Genomic DNA, 20,673 nt, shown 5'->3' with positions numbered 1-20,673 from the left:
TCATATCCTTCTGGCCACAAAGCAAATCCTGTCCAGTAAGTCTCCTGTAAGGAGAGGCCCTATCAGTGTTTGTGTTTTCTGAGAGTGCTCAGTGTTTATATAGAACTATGGTGTCTGCAGTATTCCAGTAAGATAGGGGATCAATTGTTGGCTTGTATAGGTTCTAAAACTTCATGAAAATGTAAGCAACAAGAGAACTATCTTAACATTTAGTTTGAATCAAAATTGTACTTCTGAAATTAATCTCCCCAGATACTGTGCCTGGATTTGCATTATGAGTTGGTCTTTTGGAGTGCATGGATTGGTTTAATTTTGTCCAAAGAGAATCAGAAAGGCAGCTCCAGGAGCATACCTTTCTTGTACCTAGCCTTTAGTAGGATTTAGGTCTATGGGATTGGACCACAGCTCATACAAATAAAATCATTGCAGTGTCTATAGTGTGGATGTTGATTCTTTAGTGCTATTGTTTCGTATGGCTGATCTGCTATTATGGGCCTGCTACTTGCTATTGTAACCTATAAATGTGTGTGACTTTTTAAAAATTCTTTTGGCTTTTAATTTGATACTTTAAGGTATGCCCTGACTATTCTAAGAACTGTCACTTCTGTTAACCCACTTGTCTTGAAGTATTGAAGACTTCTTGGTTTGGTCTCATTATTTGTTTGCTTTTTCAGTGATTTGGCCTTACGGAACTGCTTTCTTACATCTGATTTAAATGTCAAAGTAGGAGATTATGGTATAGGATTCAGTAGGTATAAGGTAAGTTAATCTAGTCATGTACCACTTTTTTAAAAGGATTTGGGGCCTAAGGTTATAACAAGCATACTTTAAAGTTATAAATGGATACTAGATTGTCCTTTATTTAAATAATGGACTTTCAAAGTATAACTGGCAAATAACTGTAGGAAGCTCATGTAACAGAATAGGTGATCTTCCTAGAGATGAGTGGAACTTATGCTTGTAGAAGGAAGATTGTGGCTAAATCTATCATTTTTAGGTCCTATTTACAGTAGTCCTAAAATATGCACAAATTCATTTTAATGTTTTAGGAAAAATTCAATCAAGCTTCGTAATGAAAATGTTCAAAGTATTTAAATGTATCAAGGCGGTGTAAAATTCAAGGCATTAATTAAAAATGTTTTTGGAGTACCAAACCCTTAACAATAAGTCGGCATTCAGTTTTTCTACTGTGCAGTGAATAGTGAATACGTTTCCTTTATAGCATTATCCTCTGCTACTTGGGGAAAATGGGATTAATTTTTTTAATTCTAATCTTTTGCATAGGGATCACATAAAACCATACTAAGGAAAGGACTGTCAGTTGTGGAAGTTGATGCAATGTTTGTTCAGTCTTACTCTGTTTTTTATCAATAATTTAGGAGGATTATATTGAGACAGATGAGAATAAACTTGTTCCTCTCCGATGGACTGCACCCGAGTTAGTAACAAGTTTTCAAGACAGATTGTTATCTGCAGAGCCAAATAAATACAGTAACATATGGTATGTAGTAGACTTTAAAATCATTTCAATGAGCGATTTGGGAACATATTTTCAAATGTTATACAAAGGAGTAAATAATATTTATTGTTAAATTGAATATTGATCTCATGCACTACTGTTCTATTTCATTGGATGTACAGTAGGTTAATATCTACAAACCTGAAACTACATCTTGCTTTGGAAAGATGCTTAGAAATCAATTGAGAGAGCAGTTAGATTAAGGAAAAAAATGTTTTGCAGAAGAGTAGGTATTGTACTAATAAAAGTCATTACTGTATGTTTGCCAAAGGCCCTCAGATGTTTATAAAGGAAAGAAATGGTAATGACTTTTCCAGAAATATAATAGCTGTGGATGACATTAAAAAGTTGATCCCACTACAGCCCAATTAAGTTCCACTGGTAGAACAGTTAGCATCTTAATTTCTTGCTGCAGCATTGGAGAGCAGCACTTAACTGCTTGTCCCTGCTACCAAAGAGCTTATAGGCAATGGCTGGTGAAAATCTTGAAGATAAACTTTTTTGAAATCATCAAGTTCCACTTCAATCCTCATGTCCTAAGAAATTTGGATAGTGGAAATTGAAGCTTAGACTAACATTTTTGAAAACATTGTAGTTAAATTCCTGCTTTTGTATTCTAAGGATATTAATTAGTAAACTAGGTTTTATTTACTAATTTAAGTGTAGGGTTGCAGAAGGAATGTGGGATAGATAGAAATTATCTAAATGCTGGTTTCCTTGCAGGCTTCCTCAGGTCATGCTGTTCATTTAAACTACAAGCAGCCGGGGTCTTAGGGTTTCCAATTTGAATTTTAGTGCCTCTTACACAGAGTTGCTTTGAACAGGTTTGGACTAGATGACTTCCAGAGACCCCTTCCAATCTAAATTATGCTACCGTAATACATGCAGAGTCAGTTACTTTGCATTTTGAGAAGCAAAGGCTGCCCAAAGATCAGTATCAACTCTAATCACTGCAAATGTGACTAGTGTTGTATACAGTATGTATACAGCACTGATCAAAGGCTTTTGAGCACAGCTACTTAAAAATAAGTCATTATATGAACACCGAAACAAAGATTCGTTTTCTAGCAGTTTGACCCATAACTGCAATTTCTGATGAAAGCTTTTTCTACTGTTGGACTAACCATGAGGTTTTTTCATCTTTCTTCTCTAAATAGGCATTTCCTATTTTTTTAATATGCGGGGGTTTCTTCCATAGTTGAATCATTTACAGCCATTTATATGTTTGTTGACTTCATTGGTGTTACCTTAATTGTTATTGCCTTCAAGCAACTTTTCTTGAGGCTTCTAGCATTTTGTCAAATAAAATGAGTTAATGGGTTCTGAAGTTAGTATAGAACCAATGGGAGAGTGATATTTGTTTCTTCTTGCCAGTTATGCTTTCCATAATTCTTACTTTCTTAGAAAAGCAACTTCAGAATAGTTCCTAGAATGCACAGTCATTTTCTGCTCTTTTTTAGGTCCCTGGGTGTAACGTTATGGGAGCTGTTTGAGAATGCTGCTCAGCCTTACTCAGACTTTTCTGACAAGGAAGTTCTAACCCATGTCATAAAGGAGAAGCAGGTTAAACTCTTCAAGCCGCATCTGGAGCAGCCATACTCTGATAGATGGTAAGCTCTAAATGTTTTTATTTATTCATAAAGCTGCTGAAGAAGTTTCTCAAATTTTTCTGTTCTCTTAATATATTGAAATTGCTACACAGAATCATGGTCCTGGTAAAGAAACCATAGATAAAATGAGTAAAAGGAATGCTATAGATGGAAATTCCTGCCAGTTATATCAGTTGTTACTCCTTAGCTTGTTAAAAATCTGAATTTTATAAATCCATTTTCACTGTGAAACCTATTGAAACATGTTTCTTATTTGTATAGGTATGAAGTTTTGCAGTTTTGTTGGCTACCTCCAGAAAAGAGACCAACAGCAGAAGAAGTGCACAGACTTTTAACTTACCTACGCATGCAAAGCCAAAGGGACTCAGAGATTGATTTTGAGCAGCAGTGGAACGCTCTTAAACCAAACACCTCAAATAGGGAAACAAATAATTCTGCATTTCCAATCTTAGATCATTTCACAGGAGATAGACTTGGCCATGAGATGGAGGAAGTTCTTACTGTAACTGAAACAAGCCAGGGTCTCAGCTTTGAATATATCTGGGAGGCAGCTAAACATGATCATTTTGATGAATGTGGTCGTGCGAATCCTGATGAAGCAATGACATACACTAGTATTTTCTTTCCAGTGGAGGTTTTTGAGAGGTCACTTTCAGAGCAAGGGTCGGGAGCACAGGATGGAAGTGGTCAAGAAGCATCACTTGCTGTCCCTGGAGTGTTACCTGTTTTTGATGCACACAAGCTTTCTGTTGGAAATGACTACTATATCCAATTAGAGGAAAAAGGAAGTGGCTGCAGCATGAATTTTGATAACCAATCAGTTGTACTAACTACAGAAGTTGATCATCAAGAAGCTGTACAAGAAAAAAGTTCTCATTTTACGGTTCTCAGGGATCTTGATGTTGAAGAATCTAGTACTGATGGGGACTTCTTCCACTACAATACAGATCCTAAAGAGGAATTTTTACCTGCTACTAGTAGTCCAGAAAGTCCTTTCCAGAATATATTTAATGACAGGGACAGATCAGAAGAATTGACAAACAGAGAAATATTTGGTTTTGCTGAAACAAATTATATTCCTAAAGACTTTAAACCAGCTGTTTTAAACTCAAACACAGATGCTAGGAAGGCAGTAGGCCTTTCTGAGAAGCAGCATTCTAGTCATGCTTCTGAAAATGAAATAGTTTCCTTACGTGAAAATATCCCTCACCAATCTGACTTGGTAACTTTAGAAGAACTTTCTGATAACTTCTTATTTCTTCAAGAGAAAAACTTATTAACAGGGTTATTGTCTAACAAAACCAGGAGTGATTTGGGGCAAAAACCAGATGATGTCCTAACAGGTATATTAGAAACCTCAAATAGAAACTCTGTAGAGCCTGAGCCTGTGCTGACTGAAAATGCACAGGTCTTTTCTTTAATACATGAAAGTCTTAAAACAGTGAAAGATGAAAATTTTAACCCAGTGACAATGAACAAAGATCCAAATTCTCAGTCTCAGATTACTATAGAGATGCAGGCATCCTCTAGTCCATCTGGAGCACATAAGTCATGTGATAATTGTGCAAATCTTCCTTGCTTGAAGGATGAGGGAAAACTTGTAAATGTGGAAGTCAATGAAGTCATGTCCTATAACACTGATATTATCTGTCAAGAAGAGCTATCCAATAATGCCAAAAATAATAATGTTGGAAACAATCCATATTACGGTGTTGCTGTTGAAGCTGATGAGTGTAATGCAAAAATGAAACAGGGAATGCTTTTCAAGTCTGATAAAGTAGCTTTTAATAAAGAAAAACGTAGTGATGAGGAAGATATGAAAAAAAACTTGCAAGATAAGTCTCCCATGTTAAAAAAAGATGAATGTTTATTGGAGGAAAGAAAAGAAACATCAAATCATTTTGAAAACTCTAAGGATATTCCAGAAGAGGTGACCTTAATTTCTGTTGCTGCTTCAGATTGTACAAGTCAGGATAGTCTTTTGGAAGACAGCTCATCTCCTATACAAACTGTAGAACAAGCCTTAGAGACTCCTGATTCTTTGGATTCTTTAGATGTAAATGAGGTTTTAGAATCTTTACAGGCTCAGAGTCCTCAGAAACTTTTGCCACCTGATAAACCTGCTGACAGTGGCTATGAAACAGAGAACCTGGAATCTCCAGAATGGACTTCTCATGTCACTGTTGAGGATGCTTCTAGTGTGGATACTGCTCTTTGTGTCGTCAGCGAGAGCAATGTCAGTGATTTACCTTCTAATCCAGTCATAATTGTTTCAGAAGCAGCAGCTTGTTTAGATGCAGTGAACAGCAGTTTTGAAATAACCCCAAAGGTTTTCCTGGGTGGAAATCAAAACTCATATAGAGACTCTGCCTATTTCTCTGATAATGATTCTGAGCCAGATAAAAAAACGGAAGAGACTGTAAATCTGTCAGGAGAGACTATGTGTGTTGTTTCTTCAAATAGAGGAGGGAATAATACCGAAGAGGATTATAGTTTTGAAGAGAGACAGGAAGAGGGTGATGTAAGGAATTACCAGGATACCAATAATCAAAATGAAAAATTAGAACTAAATCACAGCTTAGAGATTCAAAAGATGGATGCAAGAATGCAGGGGTGTCCTGATGAATGGGCTGAGGCAACTCTGAATTCCCTGGAAATAGCGATGGAAAGTAACCTAAGGGATGAAATAAAACTGTCTGAGACTTCTCATAAAACAGTCTCTTGTGTTGGCACTAATACTTCAGAACTTCTTTCACACAGAGAGTTAAAGTCAGTGCATAATATACACAGTACTTTAGATTTGAGTAACAGTGAGAAGTCCTTCTATCACATTGAAGGACAAAAACTGAAAGAGCCAGATATTGAAGGAAAATACCTCGGCAAACTTGATGTTTCTGGAATGCTTGATTTAGAAGATGGTGATGATGCGGATGAGGAGGATGAAAACAGTGATTCTGAGGATGACATGAGGACTTTTCATATGCATAGTCTGAGTTCTGACAGTGAAGATGAAACTGTTCATCAAGTACCTGAGATCCTTACTGACAAGGATGATGGAAAACATCTGAGAAGCTTGTTGAAACTTCCAAAACCTCTTAATGAAAGGCAACATGAGCATTGGAAAAATGAAAAAAAGGCTGTAACATTCTTTGATGATGTGACAGTCTATTTGTTTGATCAGGTATCTTTTTTTAATTAGTAATTAAAGTTTTTGTTGGTTTGGGTTTATTTAAACAAAATGTGGTGAATAGCTTAATAATACTTGTGGACACATTGTTACAAGATCACCTTTCTTGTTTAGGCAGGGTTGGATCTTGTTTGTGATGTAGACTATTTTTTCTTTATATGTATAAAAATATATATTCTTTATATATAGAGAGACATTTTCCTTGGCCAGGTGCAGTTGTGTGCTGCTGGCCAAATAGCAGCACTAATTTGAAGTGAAGGAGAGCTTTGCTTTGGGTGGGATTGGTTGTCAAATCCTGAATTTCCATCGTTTTTGGACCTTTAACTGCTTGTGCTGAATGAAATGTGGGTTTTAATTATGTCTTTCTGACTTTTATAAGCTGTATTTAATTTGAATGTGTGAGAGAGCATCGTTATGGACCAGATTTGATGAATTTATTTTACCAGAATTTTGTTGTAACTCTGTAGAAACAGTTCATCTGTTTAATCAGTTTGAGGACTTTTGGTTTAAGTTCAAATGCCTTTACAAAAGAAAGGAAGAAAAAACCCAACCAACCCCAAAAAAAAAAAAAAACAAACAAAAAACCAAACCCACAACCTAACTCTGAAACCTGTGTTTGTTAGCATTAAGGTAAATCTTCCTTAAAACACAATCCAACACGAGATCAGTATTTAGATGCTTATGATACTTTTTATTAATCCAGTGTGATTCAAGTTCAGTGAAATACTGATCCGCTTACAAAATTCAGCGTTACCTTTGCTTCCCCATCTGCTTTATCCATTTTTAACTTCTGTAACTTGATACAGAGGGGATTTTAACGTTATGGTGACTAAACTAGTACAGTGAGTTCAAAAGAACAGTCACATTGTCAAGCTTTGGAAATGTTGCTTATGATGACGCACATAAATATTTGAGATAATTGTGCTTTGGAATAGAAAATGTAGGTGATATATTTGTGTTTAGGCAGTCTGTAGAATAGTAATCCTTTTGTCAGAGAGGAAGGAAAAAACTTAGCTATGTTTAAACTGCTCTTAGTTGTTGAATTCTTATTACAGTAATTGATAAAATATTGGCTGCTTCAAATACTGGTCATACAATGTCTGTCTTTTTTATCCTGAAGCATGATTAAGGGGTAAAAAAAATTTTTTTAAATTGTTGGGATGTGGGATAAGGCGTTATTAAAGAGAAAAAAACCCTACCTGTATAGGGCTGATAAGGGAACTGTTTTCAATTGGAAGATGTTTTAGCTTTGTTCCTACAAATATGAAACCTTTTAATATCATAAATAATGTTTAAATAGTAATTTCCTGTGTGGATTTTAGCATAGGTTTGTTACAATTTTCTTTAGAAATAGAAGTACATGGATATGCTTAATCTACAACTCAAAGTTTTGTTGCATGGTACTAATTTCAGAGTTTACATATCCTTTAATTCCACAGTAGATTTGATGGTGGGCATGGGGGAGCGTATTTTTTTTTGAATGCTTGCATCTATAGGCATGGATACATTGTACAGGAGAGTTAAATCAGTTATTTTGTTTGCCTTAGGAAACGCCAACTAAGGAGCTGGGAAACCATGCAACAGACTTGAACGGGGAAGGCTCTCACAGCACTCCTGTTCCATCTTCAAGTTTTAGTTACTTAAATAGATTTGCAAATTCGGAAAGCTCAACAGATGAAGAAGGTACTTGAATATATTTATACACAGCAGGGGCTGAGACAGTTTTATGCATAGTCTTTAATGAAATGTTATTTAAATTGTATGTGATTTGTAAATTCACTATACCATATTGGCTTCAGTTTTGCATCCTAAGCATATGCTTCAGCTAGGCTCAGATACTAGTGTTACTGATTTTCAAAGCTTGTGATGTAATACTGGTTGCTTATATATTGATGTATCTGGGGTATCTTGAGAGGCAGCCAAACTGGGTGACAAACTTTTGTGACCCCCAGGGCTAGAATAGAAAAGCTCTAAGTTTTGTTTGGGGTTAATGCAGTTTTCCAGGGACTTGCTTTTAATACTATATATGATTTTACATGACTTTAAATTGCTTCCTTTTTCTTTCCCCAAGGTGGGGGTTTTGAATGGGATGATGACTTCTCTTCTCCAGACCCATCCTTTATATCAAAGGCAGCTAATAGTCTTATTAGTTCAAAACCACCACTTCAGTCATCAAAGTACTTCTCTCCACCTCCACCTTCCCGGACTCTTGATCAGAACTGGTCACATCCATCCCCTTATTCCAGATTCTCTATCTCTCCTGCAAACATGGCAAGCTTTTCTCTTACGCATCTTACAGATTCAGATATAGAGCAAGGAGGTAAGTTCTAATAACTATTTTTAAATTACCAATTAAGAATTTTATGCAAAGATATGTCATAGATACGACAAATCTTGTTCTATCTTAAATATTTAATTTATAAATGCATTTTTTACACTATGAAAGTTCTTTGTGGTCTTATATTTCAGTAAAGACATAGCTTTCCATTTAGATTGAGATTATTTTCACCCAAGTTGCTACAGACTTGTGTTTGAATATTCTGTGGCACATTTACAGGACAAGCTTACAGCTTTTCTGTTCAAAAAACTAGTGCTACATTTATATAAATGACATCTATGCAGTCCTTACGCATTCCTGTGTAGCTGCTACACTACAGCAGTTGAATAATTCTCATCGTTGCACTGTCGAAAGTCACAATTTTATTTTCATTGCACAGGGTAAGGATGCTAGGAACATAATGTTTCTGCTATTGTTGTCTAAGCTTCTTTTTTACAGTTCGGATTCTTTTCATATTGCTTTTAGAAGGTACATTCTTGACATTCTCTCAAGAATTGCAGCATGTTTTCTAGAGCTGTGAGTAGGATAGTTTCTGTTAGGAGAGCCAAACAATCTGATCATAGCAATGTTGAGTACTAGTAGTATTTATTAACAGAAGTGTTCTTCGTAACAAGAAGCTTTTTTTAAAACTTTGAAATATTTTTGAGGGTTAAGAATAACAAAAATAAGCAGTCTTGAATCAGTTCAGCATATTATTAATCTTGATAACATGTTGCATTATTAAAAACAAGTATTACTGATTGCTGAGCCTTGCTAATGGTCAATGTCTATAAATATGTAATCAGTGTTATATGGAGTTGTATTATTCTTGTATTGTGCTTATTGATTAGATAATGTTTGCTGCTTAGTAACTTACAGATAAGAGAGATTATTTGGAGATCCTACATTGCCTTACGTGTCCTAAGAAGTGACATTGAACTGTGCGATTTAAGCAGATGTCTGTATATAAATGTACCAAATGTTCACAGTAGTTGAAAGCTGTAGGGAAAGATTAACCAAAACTTGGAAATGCGAAACAGCAGAATGCCAAGTTCTAGGAGGAGTCTCACAAAGAAGTGAGGGTTGTGCAGAAGAATCTCACTGTATCTTTTGACCTTTCCTTTACTAATAGGAAGCAGTGAAGATGGAGAAAAAGATTAAATGAATTAAAACTTCCTTGGACTACATACATAAAACATACAGACTACTTTGTGTCTGAAACTTCTTTGTTTAAACTCTGGATCCTCCTGGAGTAACACAGGTAATCAAGAAGTACTAAGAAATGAAAGTAAACACTGAAAGCAATGTTAAATCAGGACATTAATTGAATGTGTATTTAACTTTGTAATGTATTTTTAAATCAGTGCAATTTTGCTTTTCATTGAAAGATGATTCTGCCGCTGTTTTCAAGTACTTGAAGTATTTTTCAGATAACTTAAGAAACAAGTAAAGCAATTACACTACAGTCTGGTTTATGTATGAGATTGTATAATATTCTTTTTATATTTTTCCATGTAGTTCATTATCTATTTGAACATACACCTGTTGTAGAATTGTGTATAACTGTCCTGTGCAACAGGTGGCTGTGTTGCTGAAACTGTATGAATGATAGTTGATCAGTAGTGAGCCATATTTATTCAAAAAGATATCACTACATACTACTTTGCTTATTACAATTGCACTATGGATTATTCTTACTTTATTTCCTGATGATGTACAGAATCAAAATCTTAAATCTTTCAAGAAAACTAAGACAAGTTGAATTGGCCCAGTTATCCAGTTTAATTTGTCCTTTTCATAGCCTTTGCTATGCACGGTACTTGTAAAACATACATAACTTCTGAGTGTTATGTTAGACTTGCTGAAATCTTATATTCAGTACCATTTCTAAATTATAATGGTTGTAGATTGATTGTTAGTGTTCATGTTTTATAGGAAACTGGAAAAGAATATGAGATAAACTCTGGAATTTTTAGATGACAGACATAATGTCTCTTATTTCCTGAATATGATCCTACTGACTCCTTAAATTGTAATAGCGTCTGACTATATCATAATTAAGGGCCTTTCAGTTTTTACTACAATTTCTGCCTTGGAGAGAGAAGAGGAAGAATTGGCTGTACAAAACTGTGGAATTTATGAATCTCATAAAAAGACTAATTTCAATAGGCTGGATTCAATAGACGCTTGGCCCTTCAGTTGTACATTCTGTGAATTTTGAAGCTTATTCTTCTGCTCACTGCAGATTGGGGCTGCCATTCAGAGGCCTATGGTAAATCTACCTCTCAGTGATGTTATGACAATTAAGAATTACGTTAATGGTTAATGCCCAATTTTGCACCCTTTATAAGGCCAGACCTATTTTAAGATGTCTGCAAGGCTCCATGGTACCTCTTGAAATGCATACTGACCAAAAGATGCAGTATAGTAAAGTTTGCTTGGGAGCTGTCTCTAGGGAAGGGAATAATATGTGAGGTGTTTTTAACCTTCATACTCTACCATGCATTTAGCTAGTTTAATCTTTTAAACTGATTGGGAAAAAAAAAATAAATCCTATACATAATTATTACTCCAAAGTGAGTTTAGTTGAAAAACAAATCCCTAACCTCTTGGAATGCCTTATGTAGCTGTGGATCTGTAGGAAATACTGATAGGAGCAGTTTACCTGGCTTTGTATTTTAGGACAGTAAAAATACAAATGTACTAAAATACTAAGCACTTTGTATTTTAGTGGCTATTTTGGCAGGGCTTCATTATAATGGTGGTCCAAGTGCTCTCTGTTCAGATCCAGTCACCAGAGAATTTTCATCATGTGAAGTATGGGATGACTAGGTATTTTCAGATGTGTGAAGTTTGTTTTCATAAACCTCTATATGCATTCTGATGTTTTTTTAAGTATATTTTAAAATTACAGGAATATGTTCATTGCTTTTTCCCAGCATTATTTAGCCCTTAACCAGAATGGTTTCCATACCTATCAAAAGGGAATGATTTAGTTATGATGTTATTTAAAGTTGCCAGTGTATTGTTGGGATAACTTTTTCTGATGAGGCACTCAGGTTCAGAATTAGTCAGAACTGTTCTTCAGTATTAAGTGAGGAACTGAGTTTTCATGGACTTCTCCCAAAACATGATTTTAAGAGGCAAAACCAAGTAGTTCTTAACACAGGCTTACAGTATATACTGTAGAGGGTTTAAGGAAGCTGTGCGTTCCTCTCAGTATTTTCAAATGTAGGTAACTGCGCACAAATTATTGCTTAGAAATTCCGTAATTCTTGCATTAAACTCCTTGATACAGCTAGATTTAAGGTGTCTCTTCTGTAATTCTCCATAGTAAGAATGAAACTCCATAATGGTCTGCAAAGAACGTGTGGGCTTATCTGCCTTGCATGGTGAAAGATCTATCAGACCTGGAGGTTAGCCTTAATTTTGAATAATTTTATTTAAAATATAGTCCAAGGTTAAATAAAAGCTCATAATCCAGAATGTTACAATTTGGTTGTGCATTTTCTTTCTTATAATTCTGGAAAATCAGATGTTTATCTTGCACATCAGGAATTTCATTTGCTTGATGGAAATCTAAGATTTTTATTCTTTACCCCGGTTTAAAGAGAATCTTACATAGGAAGTGAAAGTTTACTCCTTTGTCCAGATGGACTCATTGCTAATGAATTGCCAAAGGAGCATTTTTTCCAAACAAGCTGGGATGTGTATGCTGTTAAGCAAGGTAATGTCCTTTTTAGCTGTACAATGAAGAGAAAGAAATATTTAAAGTTGACTCAACTCACTTAAACAGGAAATTTAATTACTGTAATCCAGTAGCCTGGATTGCAATATTATAAATGGGTCTTTTTTTTGGAAAAATTTATAGTTAAAAACCTGATCAACTATTAACAATATTTAAGTATCTGCCTAGCAGTCAGTGGCACAATGAAAACGAATTAGCAATTCCAACATGTTATACTATAATAAGGGGATTTGTTAGAAATCATTCATTAAACTGTATGTAACTTCTTGCACTAGCTACTTAAGCATGGTTTTCATTTTAGAAGTACATGTATCTATTTTCAATGGTTTATTATGAAGACTGGTTACATTTTAATTCCTTCTCTAGTATAATATATTGATTATTTGAATAATGAAGGCATTGTCTCAATTTGGCTACTAAAGTTATTTAAAAGATCTGATTTTTCCCACCTAAGAAAGTTTGTTTAAAAAGGAGGATCCGTAGTGAGAAGCCAACAGAGCAAGAAGTGTCCAGTTTTAGTGGGAACACCTGTACTCTCCCAAGTCCCCAAGCTGCAGATATGTTGCGTGTGTAACTGCATTTATGGAAACTGCCATTTTCATGGAAATGAACGGATTAAACATTTTTTCATATCCTTGTTGATGCACTAATGAAAGCCATTTAAGCCTCATTCTTTTTATCAGTATTTTTAGCAGATTTTTATGTAGTACTCAATCTTTTTCATGAGGAGGCTTGTTGGTAGAAAGACTTTTTTTTATGATTAAGCACTATGCTAAAATGTCAGCATTGTCAGGTGTTAGACATGGATATTTTTGTTGGAGTTGGTGAAAGGTGGAATCCAAGTATATTAGCCTTATAAGAAATAGCCTTAAATAAGAACAGAGTGTACAAAATTACTTCAGCTTTAAGTCATACAGAAATATCCTTTTATGTTACTGGTTTTGGTATAAGACTGGAAAAAATCTAGAGGAGAGTCAAACATCATATAAACTTATTGAAAATAAGTATTTGTAATACCAGCAGCCTGTTTTTCAGAAACTTGAATATGACTTACAGTTAGTTTTGTTTATGAAATTGTTTGAACTTGCACAGATGTAGGTGTAACTTAAATGATAAATGGTACTGATGTGTGTGTATATATAATGTTTAATTCTATTTGTAAATGAGAAACTATGTAACAAAATCATAGGTATGAGGTTTTCCTATTGTAATTTAATACAGGTATGAGGTTTATGGCAATATATCATAGTTAATGAAATTTCAGGTCAAAATGTCTTTAAATTGTGTACATTTTTAAATTGTAATTTCTACTGTATATTGATTATCATGCATAGTGTGATTCAAGAAACTGCTTGTAATTTAAAAATATTTAATATTAAAAATAAAATACAGTTATATATTTATAATCTCTTTGTCTGTTTGTTTATTCTTAAACAGGCACCAGCAATGTCCACGGTACAATTCTACTTTAAGATATATTTGTTAGTGTCCAGAGGCTGAGAAAGTACCAAAAGCTCAAAGCTACAGTCCCAGCAGATGAGTCTAGACTAAATAGTGTAGTTACCTTAAATATCTTCTAATATCACCCCTGTGTGAACTTCAGATAATCTGTATATGCAGTCAGTAGGGAAGCAAGACTCAAAATACAAACTGCGTGATTCTAACGATTGAATATCGCTTTTAATCCTAGAATTAAGAATTTGTAGGAAGAACGGAGATTTCAAAATTTTAAGTATCCTTCAGAAAACAGGTTAATGGTATGTTTTCTCAATATTCATTGCATTTATTTATAGAAGATGATTTTTCTGTTTCGTTTCTTTTTTTTTTTTAATCTAAGTGCATGTGCTGAAATGGTCCTAAGATCGCCAGGTAAATGTAGTACTTGTGTGTATTGGTAGCTTCTTTCACATGAGATCAAGACTGTTTCCTTCTGGGCACTCTGAGGCAGGAGGATGGTGCTGGTTTTGCCTCTTGTTAAGGTTGTGATGACACATCTCAGTGATGTCAGTAGTTAATGGAGGCTGCTGTGGAAGCCCCCACATAGTATTGCAGCTGTTCGAGTCCTGGCAACTGTTCAGTCCTGGAATGAGAAACTGGTATGAAGATGACTTAACTTCATTAGGTAAAATATAACTACTGGGCTGAAACTTGACCAAGACAGTGGTCATTACTGAGAACAGATGTAAAATATCCCATGGCACTAAACTGGTTGTCTTATATAGAACCTGTTATCAAAGAACTGGAGCACTTGCAATCTATCATCATCAGCCTTTTTGCAAGCAATGGAACTCCTTTGTCTGTGGGCCTTTTTCCCACAGGTGGGATGATAACTTGCACAGCCCTTAGCAGAACAGAGATGAGACAGGCTCCTTCCTCCTCCACCTGAGGACACAACGCCTGCTGCAGTAAGTACTAGACTGACCCCTCCTTGGCTTAGCCTCTGGTGTCAGCGCCTCGATACAAACACTGCTGCACAGCTGGTGGGGCGCGCTGCCTCCCCCCTGCCATTTTGTTGTCACCCATTTTGTGACCACCCAAGCCCCCAGAGCCTTCTGCTGGCTGCTGCCTCCAGGCTCTGCCCCCTTCCTGCGGGTGGAAGGGTAACGGCAATACCTGGGGGTCCCGTGCCCCTGCGTGACTCCTTTGCCGGGATCCGGTGCTTCGCCCCGGTACACGCGTGGCGCGCAGCAGAGGTGCCCCTCCCCGCGGGGCGCAGCAGGCCGGCGGCTGAGGCGCGGAACTCCCGCCTGCGCCGGCCCGGGCCCGGGCCCGCCCCCGCCGCTAAAGCGACGTGTCGCAGCGGGGCCGCCGTCCGCCTGCCTGGCGGGGCTGGGGGCCGCGGGCACGGCGGCACCGCCCGCGCCTCCCGGCTTGGTCCCTGGGGCTTGTCCTCAGTGTGAGGCGGTCCTGGTTCCCTCACAGGCTGCTGCTGTGACAGACCCTGGCTCAGCCCCTGCTGCAGCTCTGGGCTTCCCGCAGGTCTCTGCTGTGTCACCCCGCCGGCCCTAGGGCACCTTTTCCGCAGCTGGTGGCAGCGGTAAGTCACGGAGGAGGGACACCAGCCTTGATGGATGGATGCGGAGGGTGGAAACCTTGTTTGGATTTGGCTGCTCTCTTTTCAGTTTCTCTTGACCACCCCAGTCTGTTGCTCCTGATGTCCCCTCTCCATCTCTACTCTCTCCTTGCACACCCATGCCACCTCCCTGGGGGTTCCGGCAGCCTCGCTGTGGCTCCATGAGGTGATTTGTCCATCAGGTTACAGTAGTGTGCAGCAGTCTGAGAGCAAACCTCGGCCAGCTAAGCACCTTCTTATGTAATCCCATTTGCTTTCCGCTGGCCTGCAGTTTTAAAGACTACTTTGCTCCCACAGTTTGCTGAAGCTTCCTTTCTCTTGGATTTTCTTCCAGCTTTCTCTGCTGGCTGCCTTCAAGAACCTACTCTTCGCCAAGTCCTGTGGGCTGTTATCCTTTCAAACAGCAGCAGCTGCTCATTTTTCTGCTTTCCCCAGTGGTGCTTTTTGCACTGGAGGGGGGAAGTTGACTGCTCTCCTTTGCCTGCCTTTTCTGTCCTGCAGTTATTTGTTTTCTGCCAAGTGAGTTAGACTGAGTCTAGAACAAACTCAATGCTTGGCTTTAGTCCTATTGCTTAAGATACTCATGTGTCTGTAACATTTCTTCTACGCTCCCACAACACAAGCTCTTCCGAGCTGTCTTTCTCTCAGCATTTGTCAGCTGGGTGCTACCCTAACAAAACTGCTTTACGAATTTCTGTCCTTTCTGGCAAAGTTGCCTCCCTGGTAGTAAGGAACTGCAGGGATGGCCAGGTTGCTCTCACAGGCAGAGAAGTGAGTCACTGAATGTCAAGCAGCTGAAGGTGTCTCTGAAGACATGAGAGAGGAAGTGATATTTACTGCAGCACACCTGGGAACTGCTCACCACCTGCTTCAGCTAAGGTTAATGTCCTGTACTGGGATAGTCAAGCACCTGTGGCTAGGGTTTACTGTGGTTTTGGGTTGGTTTGTTTGGTTTTTTTTTGGCTCATGGACTCTCTGATTGCTCCTACATAATATCATCAGCATAAAAAGGTTTTTTTTTTGTTTTTAAGACCAAACCTTTCTATGACTACATGATCTAGAAGAAAATGGAAGGAAGCGTTTTGTAAATGCAGTGTCAGTAACACTGATTGTTGGTGTTAGAGGCAGGGTTGCTGTGAGCTGCTGTCTTCAGATGTAGTGTTGGCATGGAATCTGGGCTGAGGGAGGGTAAAATTTCAATTCTGTCATCTGCCTTGCTGACATGTGAGGAAGGAACTTTACTGTGTCTTTTTGGGCAACTGGAGAATAAATACTGCTCTTCTGCTGTTGAACTGGGCTAGAAACTGCAGTTAAGCACCACCATTATTTAATTGTTGTTGAAAAAGGGAAGTGCTTTTTTCGGGGAGGGGGGGGAGGACATGGACTAGCCCAGAATGCAGAAATGCTGTGGGTGAAAACATGTTGCTGGCCAAGAGTTTCTGAGTTTCTATATGAGGTAGTGTGTCGTGCTTCCCTCTAGTGGACTGCTCATAAATATAGTGGAAAACTATTTCTACCAAGAGCAACTACTAGGAATTCAAGGAGAAATTACTTTCAGAGTAAGAGCCTGAGGGTTCTGTCTAATACCCTACACATAAGCCTTCATATGTACAATGAGGTGGTATATGGTTTTATTATAACTTGTGGTAACTAGAGCAGGGAGAAAACAGAAGCATGTGAAATCAAAACACCTCTTCCTTCCAGCTGAAGGAGGATCTGTTGTTCTCTTAAAGAAAAAAAAAAACAAACCCAAAGGATTTCCTCCTCTGTTCATCTGTACAGGTCATCTTGACTAGTAACATTCTCAACTTCTAAAATGAACATCACTAAATTGAGAGCCAGTGATGGTTTTCCAGTAGTGAACAAGTAAACAAACATACCAAACAAATCTGCATCAGGTCATTTGTTTAGCATGGAACTGTGCAACAGTTAAAGATATTGGTATCATGTTTTTACAGTACATTGATGCTTAAAACATGAAGACTAAAACCAAAGGAAAGAAGCGAAGGCATACTGTTGACAAAGAAGCATTTTCTGAGGAATCAGCAATGAGAAAAAAAGAACTGGTGAAATGTTTACGTCACAAAGAAAGGAGGAATGGGGAAAACAAGGAGAGCAGCAAGATCACCACAGCCAGAGCCAAGCATCCTTGGAGCAGTAAGGACAGGCATTTGAGGAGACTGGAAAGCAACGAGCGGGAGAGGCAGAGAATGCATAAGCTCAACAACGCGTTCCAGGCTTTGCGGGAGGTGATCCCTCATGTGAGAGCTGAGAATAAACTTTCCAAAATAGAGACTCTCACACTGGCCAAAAACTACATTAAATCCTTGACCTCCATTATACTCAATATGTCCAACGGACACTTTCCAGCAGCAGAAGGGATGGGGGGAGCCTGGGGGTCCAAATTGTACCAGCATTATCAACAGCAACAGGGGGATGATGATCATGAGGAACATCTACAAAAATATTCCACATAAATTCATAGCTTCAGCCAAAACACCTACAGTTAGCTACTACTGTCATTCTTTTTTCTTCTTGCATGATAATACATGTCAGTACGTTGATGTTTTAAAAGATTATTTTTGCTTCCAGCTATCCCCTATTTTTTCTTAAAGGGACGAACAGGTAAAACTCATGGCTGTAGCTTATATGACACATTAAAAAATCACCTTAAATTATAAGAATTTTTCAGAGCTTAATGGATAGGTGTGTGGTGTGTCAGGGTCTGGAAACCTATCCTGTAACACTGTAGTTGACTTGAAAGTAAAGATTTCTTTTGAAAATCACCCTCCCTGGAAGGTTTGAGAGTTGAGCATTTAAGGCCATTACCTGAGTGCACTCGAGCTTGTTGAGAATTTTGGCAGTAGGGCTATTCACCGATCTTTCAGTGACTCAGTTCTTACATATCCCGCTATGGAAGAAATTAAAATTGATGACAACATTTGACTGACTCGATGAGTGAAGTGGCACATAAAGGAAACTGGCAACCAAATCGGAATCTTTATCTTGAGTGGTTTGGATTTGCTCTGATAATTCTGAACCTTGCAAAGCATAACAACTTTGAAAGTACTTGTAAACATCCACAAGGCTTTCTCAGATTGTAAGCTCTCTAGAGTAAGGACATTTTCTGGATTTCAGAGCATCCAGCCTCATGGAGTTTTTCTTTAGGCAGGTCTCTGCATGCTATTGTAATAATAAATAAGGAACAAATGACTTATTTTTTCCAAAACTATGATAAAAATGCTGTAGTATAGTTACAAGTTAGACAATTATCTATCCAATTACAAATTATTTGCTAATGAAGCCTGTAATGTGATTAGGGTTATTTCTGGGTTAGGGCTAGGTTCTGATATTCTAAAATACAATAAATGAAGCAGGAATTCTTCAAAGAGGAAAATGATTCTCTTTTTTTTTGCCTTTTTTTTTTTTTGTTATTGTCCCAACTGAGACTGTGCTGCCTATGGAGCCACTGTGTTACAGCTCTTCCTACCCCCACGCCCCGGCCCTACGCAACAGGACGGCTGTTGCTCTGTGGTGCAGATAGCCAACGTAGAATCTGCCCTCTCTCCTGGAGATATAAATTATTTGGATCCTGCCTCAGCTTGGGTTTTTCTTAGTTTCCAAACTGGTTTCACACAAAAATAATTGTGATTGGCCCTGCTAGGGCTCAAGTGTTAATTAAAATATTACCTAATCTGTTCTCGAATTGACTTGCCATAACAGTGCTGTATCTTACTTCATTCAACAGCTGCTCCTTATTGGTAAAGCCCTTGATGTATTTAGGTGTTGTCCGATTATAATGGGAGAAATCAGTACCACCGAGGCACTTTGTTTCGATTGCTCTACTTAGCATCTCTGCAGGTAAGAGCATGGTTGATGTTATTTTGTCCTATTTCACACTGTAGGTCAATGCAACCAGGACCTGCTGGGATTGTGCTAACACCAGACTGATCTGTCCATGGAATGGGGGGTGGTGTACTGGAGTGGGACTGGGCCTTGGCCATATCCAGCTGTAACCTCTGGCCAGCTGCAGGGCTGGGAGGAGAACACAGATGTGCACCCCTGCCCTGCACTGCTGGTGTCAGTGCCGGGAGGTTGGGGACTGTCTCATGTAAATGACTGTGGGGGGACTAAATAGGTTTGGGGATGAAAATGCACCACTCGGATACCTCCAATTCCACGTACTACACCGCGCCCCTGCTGTGGCAGCCCCGGGGAGAAGCTAGGAAGGTTGGTGTAGCCGTTTATGGTGTGGACTCCCCACAGGGTGGGGAGATGATCCGGACCCCGGTGCCGGCCTCTCCCGCCAGGGGCTTGGGCCAGCGGTGGCGGCGTGAGCGGCGGTGGCCGGGGGGGGGGGGGGGGGGGGGGGGGGGGGGGGGGGCGGTGTTTTGGCGGGTTCGTCCTCTCGCGAGAGGAGCCGGGGGCGCTGCCCCTGCTGAGGGAGCGCGGGGAGGCCGGGCGGTTCAGCGCTGGCCATCGCTCTGCAGCGGAGCAGAGGAGGGAGAGGCCCCGCAGCTCCGCTGGGGACGGCTTCGAGCCCGTGTGAAGACGCTGAAGGGCGGGATGCCTGGCACTGTGTTACAGCACGGAGCTCTGCCCCGGGGGAAGGACACTGCTGCCCCGGGCTGCCTCAGATACCAGCGGCAGCTGGTTCCTGTGGAACCTCCATCCTTGGAGGTGTTCAGAGATGAACTGGGCAGGGCTTGGAGTAGCCTGGTTGTATTAGACCTGCAGAGGGTTGGACTAGATGGCTTCCTGAGGTCCCTTCAAGCCTAAATTCTGTGGTTCTTTGTGTCATACAGTAAGTGATGACTAAGCACGTGCAGATGATCATTTTTTGTAGGCTTCTTTCATTAGTCTGCTAGACCATTATAAAAGAAACCTAAGAGTTCCCAGATACTGTCACCCCTGAAATGTTTTTGTGGGTTAGCCATGTTTAAATTGCTATTTGGTTACTTTGGCAGAGGAAGGAAATGAGTGAGTTGGAAAAGCAGTATTTTAACACTGCCATTGATTAAGAATTGCACATCGCTTTAGGAACCAATTATACTGATATTACCATTATAAATACAGAGTTTAAATGCTTGTGGCAGTGTACTTCTGACAGGACTTCCTGCAAACAGGCATTTAAAATATTAAGCCCCAAATGGTATGTACTATCTAGCTATAAATACAGTAGTAGAGGAGACAGATGAAGGTTACCCCTTTTCCAAACA

General features: G+C 38.8%; 3 protein-coding genes across 4 annotated transcripts in view; 2 read left to right on the top strand and 1 right to left on the bottom strand.

The window, feature by feature from the left end:
* LMTK2 (lemur tyrosine kinase 2) overlaps positions 1 to 13,787 on the top strand; it is a 106,156-nt gene extending 92,369 nt beyond the window's left edge. For both annotated transcript variants that reach the window (XM_032983664.2, XM_042798862.1), the window contains 7 exons: positions 675 to 759; positions 1,380 to 1,501; positions 2,980 to 3,129; positions 3,391 to 6,310; positions 7,864 to 7,999; positions 8,388 to 8,636; positions 9,766 to 13,787. In XM_032983664.2, the coding sequence (XP_032839555.2) occupies positions 675 to 759; positions 1,380 to 1,501; positions 2,980 to 3,129; positions 3,391 to 6,310; positions 7,864 to 7,999; positions 8,388 to 8,636; positions 9,766 to 9,794 (3,691 nt within the window). In that variant the 3' untranslated portion in view covers positions 9,795 to 13,787. The remainder of the gene's footprint in view (positions 1 to 674; positions 760 to 1,379; positions 1,502 to 2,979; positions 3,130 to 3,390; positions 6,311 to 7,863; positions 8,000 to 8,387; positions 8,637 to 9,765) is intronic.
* A 114-nt stretch (positions 13,788 to 13,901) lies between these two features.
* On the bottom strand, positions 13,902 to 15,617 carry LOC116959365 (vasodilator-stimulated phosphoprotein-like). The gene is made up of 3 exons (XM_042798896.1): positions 15,557 to 15,617; positions 14,995 to 15,444; positions 13,902 to 14,461 (listed from the first exon to the last, which is right to left on the bottom strand). Exons 1-3 carry the CDS (start codon positions 15,615 to 15,617, stop codon positions 14,286 to 14,288), a joined length of 687 nt encoding a protein of 228 aa, XP_042654830.1. The 3' UTR covers positions 13,902 to 14,285.
* Positions 15,180 to 18,851, top strand: BHLHA15 (basic helix-loop-helix family member a15). Its single transcript, XM_032983716.2, has 2 exons — positions 15,180 to 15,418; positions 17,413 to 18,851. Exon 2 carries the CDS (start codon positions 17,431 to 17,433, stop codon positions 17,929 to 17,931), a length of 501 nt encoding a protein of 166 aa, XP_032839607.2. The 5' UTR covers positions 15,180 to 15,418; positions 17,413 to 17,430; the 3' UTR covers positions 17,932 to 18,851.
* The last annotated feature ends 1,822 nt before the right edge of the window (positions 18,852 to 20,673 follow it).

This window comes from Tyto alba, unplaced genomic scaffold (genome assembly GCF_018691265.1).
Source record: "Tyto alba isolate M040663 unplaced genomic scaffold, T.alba_DEE_v4.0 Super-Scaffold_28, whole genome shotgun sequence".
NCBI lineage: Eukaryota > Metazoa > Chordata > Aves > Strigiformes > Tytonidae > Tyto > Tyto alba.
This window is presented reverse-complemented; position numbering and strand designations above follow the sequence as displayed.

Excerpts from the sequence above, each read along its gene's own strand:
- LOC116959365 (XM_042798896.1), bottom strand. The coding sequence starts at position 15,617 with ATGGAGCCACAGCGAGGCTGCCGGAACCCCCAGGGAGGTGGCATGGGT. Across the intron at positions 15,445-15,556 it reads CATGGGTGTGCAAGGAGAGA|GCTGGTGTCCCTCCTCCGTG; the intron begins GTAGAGATGGAG and ends CCATCCATCAAG. Across the intron at positions 14,462-14,994 it reads CAGGGGCACGGGACCCCCAG|GACTGAACAGTTGCCAGGAC; the intron begins GTATTGCCGTTA and ends TTCTCATTCCAG.
- BHLHA15 (XM_032983716.2), top strand. The coding sequence starts at position 17,431 with ATGAAGACTAAAACCAAAGGAAAGAAGCGAAGGCATACTGTTGACAAA.